We start from the raw sequence: 10,000 nt of genomic DNA on the forward strand, positions 1-10,000 counted from the left end.
TTGTGTGTTGTTGTTGTTGTTGTTGTGTGGTGCATGTTGTTGTGTGTTGCATGTTGTTGTGTGTTGTTGTTGTTGCTGTTGTGTGTTGCATGTTGTTGTGTGTTGTTGTTATTGTGTGGTGCATGGTGTTGTTGTTGTTGTGTGGTGCATGTTGTTGTGTGGTGTTGTTGTTGTGTGGTGCATGTTGTTGTTACCTCATCCATGTCCTGACAGTGGGTCCCGTTGCCGGTGGTTCCAGGTGGACATGTTCCACAGGTGAACCCAGGATAGTGGAAACTCTCCATACAGGACACGCCCTTGTAGCAGGGGTTAGGAGAGCAGCGGGAACGAGGCTCATGGAAACCTGCAGAGACAGACAGGCTGGCTTCAATCAGGTCCTCAGGTATATACAGCAGCTTTAATGAGCAGAGAAGAAGCTCCTAACTCACCACAAACCTGACACTCCAGGATGGTGTTTCTGATCAGAGACATCTCCTTCACCTGAGGAGGAGACGAGCAATAACTTCAGCTACTGTCTGTCTCTGTGTCTCACCTGTTCTCTGTTGTCCTGTGTGTCTCACCTGTTCTCTGATGTCCTGTGTGTCTCACCTGTCCTCTGATGTCCTGTCTGTCTCTGTGTCTCACCTGTTCTCTGTTGTCCTGTCTGTCTCTGTGTCTCACCTGTTCTCTGTTGTCCTGTCTGTCTCTGTGTCTCACCTGTTCTCTGTTGTCCTGTCTGTCTCTGTGTCTCACCTGTTCTCTGTTGTCCTGTCTGTCTGTGTCTCACCTGTTCTCTGTTGTCCTGTCTGTCTGTGTGTCTCACCTGTTCTCTGATGTCCTGTCTGTCTGTGTGTCTCACCTGTTCTCTGTTGTCCTGTCTGTCTGTGTGTCTCACCTGTTCTCTTTTGTCCTGTCTGTCTGTGTGTCTCACCTGTCCTCTGTTGTCCTGTCTGTCTCTGTGTCTCACCTGTTCTCTGTTGTCCTGTCTGTCTGTGTGTCTCACCTGTTCTCTGTTGTCCTGTCTGTCTGTGTGTCTCACCTGTTCTCTGTTGTCCTGTCTGTCTGTCTCACCTGTCCTCTGATGTCATGTCTGTCTCTGTGTCTCACCTGTTCTCTGATGTCCTGTCTGTCTGTGTGTCTCACCTGTTCTCTTTTGTCCTGTCTGTCTGTGTGTCTCACCTGTCCTCTGTTGTCCTGTCTGTCTCTGTGTCTCACCTGTTCTCTGTTGTCCTGTCTGTCTGTGTGTCTCACCTGTTCTCTGTTGTCCTGTCTGTCTGTCTCACCTGTCCTCTGATGTCCTGTCTGTCTCTGTGTCTCACCTGTCCTCTGATGTCCTGTCTGTCTCACCTGTTCTCTGATGTCCTGTCTCAGTTCTCCCAGGATCTGGTTGAAGATGATGAGCTGACCAATCAGAGCCTTGGTGTGATCACCTGACAGGAAACAGGACCAATGAGGTGAGTTGAATCTGATCAGCTGATTGTTGATTATGAAACATGAAGTTCAGTAAACTCACCGAGGATGGAGTTCATGTCTCCACCCACTGAAAGACCAGAGACACATGTGACCTCAGTTAGTCAGGATCAGACCGCATCAGACACATTAGACCACATCAGACCACATTAGACCACATCAGACACATCAGACCACATCAGACCACATTAGACACATCAGACACATTAGACCACATCAGACCACATCAGACACATTAGACACATCAGACCACATTAGACCACATCAGACACATCAGACGCACATCAGACCACATTAGACCACATTAGACCACATTAGACACATCAGACACATTAGACCGCATCAGACACATTAGACCGCATCAGACACATTAGACACATCAGACCACATCAGACCACATCAGACACATTAGACCACATCAGACACATCAGACACATCAGACACATTAGACCACATCAGACCGCATCAGACACATTAGACCACATCAGACCACATTAGACCACATCAGACACATCAGACGCACATCAGACCACATCAGACCACATCAGACACATTAGACACATCAGACCACATCAGACACATTAGACACATCAGACCACATCAGACCACATCAGACCACATCAGACACATCAGACACATTAGACCACATCAGACCACATCAGACACATTAGACACATCAGACACATTAGACCACATCAGACCACATCAGACACATTAGACACATCAGACACATTAGACCACATCAGACCACATCAGACACATTAGACACATCAGACCACATCAGACCACATCAGACACATTAGACACATCAGACCACATCAGACACATTAGACACATTAGACCACATCAGACCACATCAGACACATTAGACACATCAGACCACATCAGACCACATCAGACACATTAGACACATCAGACACATTAGACCACATCAGACACATTAGACCACATCAGACACATTAGACACATTAGACCACATCAGACCACATCAGACACATTAGACACATCAGACACATTAGACCACATCAGACCACATCAGACACATTAGACACATCAGACCACATCAGACACATTAGACCACATTAGACACATCAGACCACATCAGACCACATCAGACACATCAGACCACATCAGACCACATCAGACACATCAGACCACATTAGACACATCAGACCACATTAGACACATCAGACCACATCAGACACATTAGACCACATCAGACCACATCAGACACATTAGACCACATCAGACCACATTAGACACATTAGACACATCAGACCACATCAGACACATTAGACCACATCAGACCACATCAGACACATCAGACCACATCAGACCACATCAGACACATCAGACCACATTAGACACATCAGACCACATTAGACACATCAGACCACATCAGACACATTAGACCACATCAGACCACATCAGACACATTAGACCACATTAGACACATCAGACCACATTAGACACATCAGACCACATCAGACACATTAGACCACATCAGACCACATCAGACCACATTGGACAGACCACATCAGACCTCCTCTCTGTGTTCTGGTGTTGAAGGAGTGAGGAGTGAGGAGTTAAGGAGTTAAGGACCTGAGTTGTAGCCTGAAGCGTCTCCTTGGAAGGGACAGTCGGTCAGAGCCCCAGCTTTAGCCACAGTGCCCCCTAGAGCCAGTCTGAGGGACTCCACTGCACCCTGAAGGACACACACACAACAAGAGATCAAGAGGAGCCGATGGGTCACATGACGACGATCACGTGATCACAAACAGACCTGCATTCGTCCGTAGGCCTTCTGTCCGTGTCGGATCTCCACAAGCTCCGCCTCTCCGGGCAGGGCGACCAATGACGGCAGGCCCTGGCTGGAGTCGGCCAATCGGCAGTTGACGTAGAGCTCCATGTTGACGTTGTCACGACGAAGACCTCCCACTCTCAAGATGATGGAGGTGGTTCTACCTTCTGACAGGTGAGAGCTGTGGAGGTTCACTGTGTGGAGCTTCATGTCAGAGCGGAGGTACCGGACCACCACTGGGGGGGGGGGGGGGGGGGAGATAGATGAGGAGGAGAGGAGAGAAGGAGGGGAGGGGGGTTAGGGGGGAGGAGGAGGTGAGGAGAGGAGGAGAGAGATAGGAGAGGAGGAAAAAGAGGAGGAGCTTGAACATCATTTCACAGTGTGAATATGAATGAACTTATTGTTCAAACCTTTGACGTCAGACTGAATGAAATAATAAATGTTCACATATTCAAACCCACAAAACTTTATTTAAAACTCAAACGTCTCAAAGTTTCCAGACAGAGTACAAGTCTGTAGTTTCAATGTTTCCATGGAAACATCACAGACAACGCACATGGAGAGCAGATTATGATGGTCTGTCGCTCATCATAACTGGGAGGGGTCTTAAGGAGGAGGAAGGAAGCAAGGAAAGGAAGGAGACGATGAGGAAAGAATAAGGTTGTTGTGTGTCTGTGTAAACGTTGTAAATAAAGTTGTGAGAGTCAAACCTTTATTGATCTTCCCCATGACGGACACCTCCAGGTACTTCCTGTTGTCCTGTTTACTGTAGACACCCAGCAGGACTCCGCCCACTTTGGCCGGCAGCCGAAACGTTGACACCACGTAGACGTCACTGAGCGCGCTCAGACCGGACGTTAGCTTCTCCACCGCCGCCGCGCTCTGTTTGGAGTCCTGGAGACTCAACACGTCGATCACTGAGGAGCAAGAGGGTCCACATTAGACCACGTCAGACCACATTAGACCCACATCGGACCACGTCAGACCTCATCAGACCCACATCAACCACAAAATAAACTTCCAGGCTTTTATTCTGAAAGTAAAGTTGATAAGTTTTGGCACTCATGAGCCAACAGAAACACCACAGAGGAAGAAAAACAAGAAGTCACTTCCTGTCCTCCGACCAGCTGCTGACATCCTCAGTTACCATGACGACTCTGTCTCATCACAACAAACATCCTATAATAATAATGACTGACGGCACCCTGAAGGCACCGCAGCGCCTGAATGCACCAGAGCACCTGAAGGCACCGCAGAACCTGAATAAACCTGAGCCATTAAACCTGATCAACACCTTCACTCTGATCGCCACACGGATCGATAATCATTCATAAATGTCGAGGTGTGACGTTACCGGAATTCTTTAGGAGTTTTAACTCTTAAAATTGTGACAAAATGAATATTTAACGTTAGATGAACAGTGTGTTTAATTTATTTATTATTTTATAGTTCTAGCTGATGAAGCTCTCCGGTTAGTTCAGTGTCGTTACCTTGAACCTCCGGTCCGTCCGGTGCTCCCTCCGTGAGTCCAGCACAGATGATTGACAGCAGGACCGGGACAGTCCAACAACCCATGACGTCTGAAACCAACACCAGCACCGGGAGAACGAACTGAAGTACAAACTTGTGACGGAGAAAAGTAACGGACCGAGCAGAACCGGAGAGCTTCAGACCGGAGGAGGACCGAGGAGACCCGGAGCCGAGAGAGAACCGAACGACCGGGTTCACGAGCGCAGCTGGAAACTGCTGGTGGCGCGCGCTCAAGTCTCCTCCAAAGAGGCTCGTGCGCGCAGTGACTGGAGGTAATTAGCATAAAGCGCGCGAGTTAAGAGTGACTCTACTGTGGTTTACCTGGACTCTACTGTGCAGTGAAAACACCGATTTAAAAGAACGATGCGTTTGAACCACAGAATCCTGGAGAATGTAGTTTTTTAGAGTCACAGGTCAAAAGGTAAAGTTTGTAGTTTTAGCGACAACATCTGGAGGAAGAAAGACACAAGGAGTGTGTCTTTCTTCCTATCGATCCTTTAGAGATAGATTACATTCAATCTAAATATATCATATAAATGTGTAATAACATCACAGCTTTTTGTAGTCATGAATATCAACATCATTTGCTATTTATAAATGATCTGAGATATAGGTCAGAGGTCAGGAGCAGAGCTGATACAGGTGAACAGAGTGGTCTGAGGAGGTCCTCCTCCTCCACTGTTTGTGTCCTGACTCTGGATCGTTGCCATGGAAACCGGCCTTCGAACAGCAGGTGAGGAGGAAACTCCGCCTCTGAACCTCGTGGTGCATTCAAGGAGCTCAGCTCCACAAACTGGTTCCAGATCAGCCCGTTAGATTCCTGAGTGATGATGTCATGTGCAGCTGTAACATCCTCTGGGTCCAGACCCAGGTCAGGGGGGGGGGGGGGGGTTGAGCTGAAACATCTGGATGATGTCATCTCTCTCTTCCTCTGCTGTTGATCCAGTTCATGTTGTAAAGAAGTGAAGTTCAAGACCAGCAGGAGAAATCAGATCCCTCCCCTCCCCACTTCACCTCCACTGAGGGGCCCTTGAGCAACATGACTCTACTGAGACTCTACTGTGGTGAACTGAGACTCTACATATATAGATATATACATACACATATGTGTGCGCACACACACACACACACACACACACACACACACACACACACACACACACACACACACACACACACACACACACACACACACACACACACACACACACACACACACACACACACACACACACACACACACACACACACACACACACACAGAGAAAGACCAAAAGTTAAATGAATTAGATTTTATGGCCAAAGAGAATTCCTGTTTCTTCTTCAAAGAACATTATGTTAAAAAAAATTAACAAGTTAAACATAAATGTAACTCATGAAGAATTATCTTTTAATTTATTTCTGTACACAAACCAACGGCGTCCACTTCCTGTCCACCGAAGAGCTCCCGGACGTGTTGCTGAAGATTGTTATCTTTGAATAATACCGACACTTCTTTGGTGACAGTAAACCCTCTTGAGAGTGAGATACAACTAATTATTGTTTTGCTATAACATCTCTACTTCCGTCCAAATAAAGTCCCATGATGCCTTGCTGCGTCTCCTCAGCCGTCCTCGTCCTCGCCGTGGGAGCCGACGACGGTCTCCCGGTCCGGCGGCTCCTCCAGCGCCTCCTGCTGGATGGACACCATGCCGGTCAGCAGGGCGTAGCTTAGCATGGCGCCCAGAGCCACAATGGCCGACAGCACCTGCTTCCTGCGTTTGTTGGGGACGTGATCGAAGTCGCCGCCGTCTGGCGGCGCCGGAGACGACGTCTTCTGACCGCAGCTCTCTGTGGAAAAAACACAAACAAACATGGTAAAAAGATCCACGTCAGCAGGAAAACACGAGTCCCAAGAAACACAGTTTCAAAACAATGAGGTCGTCTGTTGTTGTGCGATGTCATTCCGGTGATGTCCCACCTCGGCCGTGCCGGGGGAAGTAGAGCAGCAGGATGTTGCTGCAGAAGTTGCTCAGGTTGTCCAGAGACTTGAGATGCTGCTGCAGCTTCCCGTTGGGCAGCTTGGACTTCAGGACGGGAGCCAGGTGACCGAAGACGAAGGCGTCCAGAGACGAAGGCCTGCAGAGTCACAGCATGACTCAGCACGTTTACAGAGATATTCTAACATATTGTAGCTTCACATAGAGTCCAGGAATACACATAGAAGGCCTGCGAGGTGAGCATGATACTATGAATACAAACGGATGACTTACGAGTCCCCGAAGAAGAACTTGTGTGAGCCGAGTCGCTGGGAGAGAAGGTTCAGACACTCGGTGGCATCGCGGTACAACTGGAAAACACAGCAACAGATGTATGTATGTATGTATGTATGTATGTATGTGTATATATATATATATATATATATATATATATATATATATATATACACACATACATACATACACACACACACACACATAGAAATATAACGGACATTGATCTCTGTCATTGGACTGATACAACAGGAAATGATGATTGTTGTTACTTTGAAGTTAGTAACTTAATTTAGCTCGTTGGCTAGGTAACGTTAGCTCGTTAGCTAGGTAACGTTAGCTCGTCCTGACGGTCTTCACACACACGAGTCTGTATTGTGCGATTGTGTTTTTTTGAATTTATCCTCCAATAAAACCTTAAAATACTGAGTCTACAAAACTGAGTTAATTAGTCTGTGAATTAAACAGCGCTAGTCCCAGATGAAGCTAATGAATGAATGACATTAGCATGAAGCTAACGTTTCGCTGCCTAAAGCTCAATCACTGCCAAGTCTTCTTCACTACATCCTTTGTTTTTTGAACATCCTGATTCAAAGCTGTTCTGAGATCTTTAAACTTTAGATCTCTGTGTTCTTTACTGACGAAGTGAATCGCTTCATCAGACGCCATTTTGGACGAAGACGGTTTAATGTACGGTGGCTCTGAGCCATCGAACTGCTCTGATGGAAAAAATACCCACAGAAAAACCAAAACCCGTTAAAAAAAAACCTGATTCATAAAAAGTTATAAAAGACCCGTTATAAAAAGTGTTATTATGAATAAATAATAACGTGAAAAGACCTTTAAAGTGGTGGCGGCCGCTGGTCATAAGAGTCTGAAAGGACCAGCAGAAGTGAAGTGAAGACGAAGATGAAGAGGACAGAACTAGGAGAGGGAGCTCGAGGAGCAGCTGTTTTTACGAGTCTTACTGAAACAAGTCAGCACAGAAAACTGAGGAGGTTTTACCGCCGACAGGAACAACTTGTTCGTTAAACCACTTTCTCCCGACCTCTGACCTGTTTCCACACATCGTTCCATCACTGCAGGTTTTTCCACCAGAGACATTTTCCCTGTTAAATTTGTTCCAAACCACTTGAAGGAGCAGCCTGAATACATGGAAACGAGTTCTGGAAAAACATGTTCTAAAGTCAGCCGGAGACACGTTTCCTTTGCTCACCTCCTTCTCTAGCTCCTCTCCGGACTCCAGGCTCTCGTCTCCTCGCAGCAGACGCAGCTTCTCCAGCTGACCGCGCTGCATCCGTCCGGGCAGGAAGAAGTTCAGAGGGAACGGCATGTGGTCGGCGTACCAGCGGCGAGTCACGTCCACGTAGTTCTTGGGCTCGACCCAGAAGGTGTAGATCTAGAACAGACAGAACCCTCAACACCGGCAGCAGAAGAAGAAAAGCTTCTGTCTGATTTCTCACCAGAGCCGGTTTGAGCTTATAGTCGCCTCCTTATCTTATCGCATCTCGTCACATCTCATCTTATGGCTTCGTGTCTTATGGCTTCGCACCGTCGCGTACCTCACCGCCGCGTACCTCACCGTCGCGTACCTCACCGTCGCGTACCTCACCGTCGAGTACCGCACCGCCGCGTACCGCACCGTCGCGTACCGCACCGTCGCGTACCTCACCGTCGCGTACCTCACCGTCGCGTACCTCACTGCCGCGTACCTCACCGTCGAGTACCGCACCGTTGCGTACCTCATTGTTTCCTCAACACCAGCGGAGCTTCTATCCATGATGAGGGTGATTGATTTGAACCGTTTCTCACCAGAGCCGGTTTAAGTTTCTCCTCCAGCAGAGAGATGAAGGCCAGGCTGTCGGCTCCCTCTTTGGCCGAGAGGTCGTAGTCTGCGTTGTATTTCTGGAAAAAAAAAAAAGAAAGCTTTAAACCTGCAGAAGGAAACCAGAGGAGAAAGCAGGTGGAGACACTGATGGAGGTCTCAGGTTTCCTCTAAAGCAGTGATTCTCAACTGGTGGGTCGCGGACCCGTTTTCAGTGGGTCGCGGGCCTTTGACTGACAAATTTAAAAAAAAATGGAAAAAAAAAATGGTGATTTTATTTTGAAGGGCATTTTTCATGCAGCGGAATTATTCCAGCATTTACGGAACTTGTTCAGCTGTGCAGGAAAAACACCGACCAATGCGGTGCGAATCACATCACGTGATGCAGCTCAGCCAATCAAATATGAGTATTCTGACAAGTTTCCTGACTCAGTGAGATGTTCACACACCGTGACACACGGGGAGAGACGAGGACACAGAGACAGAGCAGGACTGTTGAAGTGAGAAAGTCAAATCATTGGACGATCTCCAAAAGAGAGAAATGTCCAGAGAGACCAGAGTCATTAGACTCTGACTGGACAGACTCATAGAGGTGAATTCTTCCAACACTAATTTCTCTTTTTAGAAGATGAGAAAAATATAATATTGTGGCTTTTTCACTTCATCCTGAATGAACTGAATCTAAAGCTGCAGGGCAATTCATTTTTCGAAAATGAATTTCGTTACGTAATTAATTTTTTAATCCAGCTGCTATTTTACTCATTATTTTGCTTATTATTTAGTTTAATCTTTGATCAAATTGATTAGGATTCATAAAGTTCTATCTTATCTTTTTGCATTTTATCGCACCTTATCGTATCGTATCTTTTTTTGCATGGTATGTTTTGGTATTCTCATCTCTTCTTGCGTGACTGTATCACAACACTGTCATATTGAGAATAGCAGTGAAACGTTAGTGTGCATGTAAACCACATATAAAACCCTTCATGAAGCTTCTGTTCTCATCTGATCGAGCTTCTGTCACACCAGAGTCATGAGGATCCATCCTCAGGAGGGAAGTCTGCTGTGATTCTAAGGTTTCCACTCAACTCAATTAAAGGTTCCAGTGAGAGCTGCCTGAGGCGGAGCAGCAGCTTCTTCAGC

At 47.0% G+C, this 10,000-nt stretch overlaps 2 protein-coding genes across 3 annotated transcripts in view; both read right to left on the bottom strand.

The window, feature by feature from the left end:
- thbs3a (thrombospondin 3a) overlaps positions 1 to 4,971 on the bottom strand; it is a gene marked incomplete at its 3' end in the record, with an annotated part of 13,768 nt that extends 8,797 nt beyond the window's left edge. Inside the window, exons 1-8 of the mRNA XM_079275525.1 lie at positions 4,741 to 4,971; positions 3,961 to 4,167; positions 3,233 to 3,486; positions 3,052 to 3,154; positions 1,493 to 1,519; positions 1,327 to 1,409; positions 429 to 480; positions 195 to 343 (exon numbers count right to left, since the gene is read on the bottom strand). Of these exons, the coding sequence (XP_079131651.1) occupies positions 195 to 343; positions 429 to 480; positions 1,327 to 1,409; positions 1,493 to 1,519; positions 3,052 to 3,154; positions 3,233 to 3,486; positions 3,961 to 4,167; positions 4,741 to 4,825 (960 nt within the window). The 5' untranslated portion in view covers positions 4,826 to 4,971. The remainder of the gene's footprint in view (positions 1 to 194; positions 344 to 428; positions 481 to 1,326; positions 1,410 to 1,492; positions 1,520 to 3,051; positions 3,155 to 3,232; positions 3,487 to 3,960; positions 4,168 to 4,740) is intronic.
- A 1,176-nt stretch (positions 4,972 to 6,147) lies between these two features.
- mtx1a (metaxin 1a) overlaps positions 6,148 to 10,000 on the bottom strand; it is a 10,155-nt gene continuing 6,302 nt past the window's right edge. The window contains exons 4-8 of one of the 2 annotated variants that reach the window (XM_079275526.1): positions 8,845 to 8,937; positions 8,249 to 8,431; positions 7,033 to 7,109; positions 6,741 to 6,898; positions 6,148 to 6,610 (exon numbers count right to left, since the gene is read on the bottom strand). In XM_079275526.1, coding sequence (XP_079131652.1) covers positions 6,384 to 6,610; positions 6,741 to 6,898; positions 7,033 to 7,109; positions 8,249 to 8,431; positions 8,845 to 8,937 — 738 coding nt within the window. In that variant the 3' untranslated portion in view covers positions 6,148 to 6,383. The remainder of the gene's footprint in view (positions 6,611 to 6,740; positions 6,899 to 7,032; positions 7,110 to 8,248; positions 8,432 to 8,844; positions 8,938 to 10,000) is intronic. The other variant, XM_079275527.1, reaches the window with a different exon arrangement.

The sequence above is a fragment of the Melanostigma gelatinosum genome, assembly GCF_949748355.1.
Source record: "Melanostigma gelatinosum genome assembly, chromosome: 9".
NCBI classification, from domain to species: domain Eukaryota; kingdom Metazoa; phylum Chordata; class Actinopteri; order Perciformes; family Zoarcidae; genus Melanostigma; species Melanostigma gelatinosum.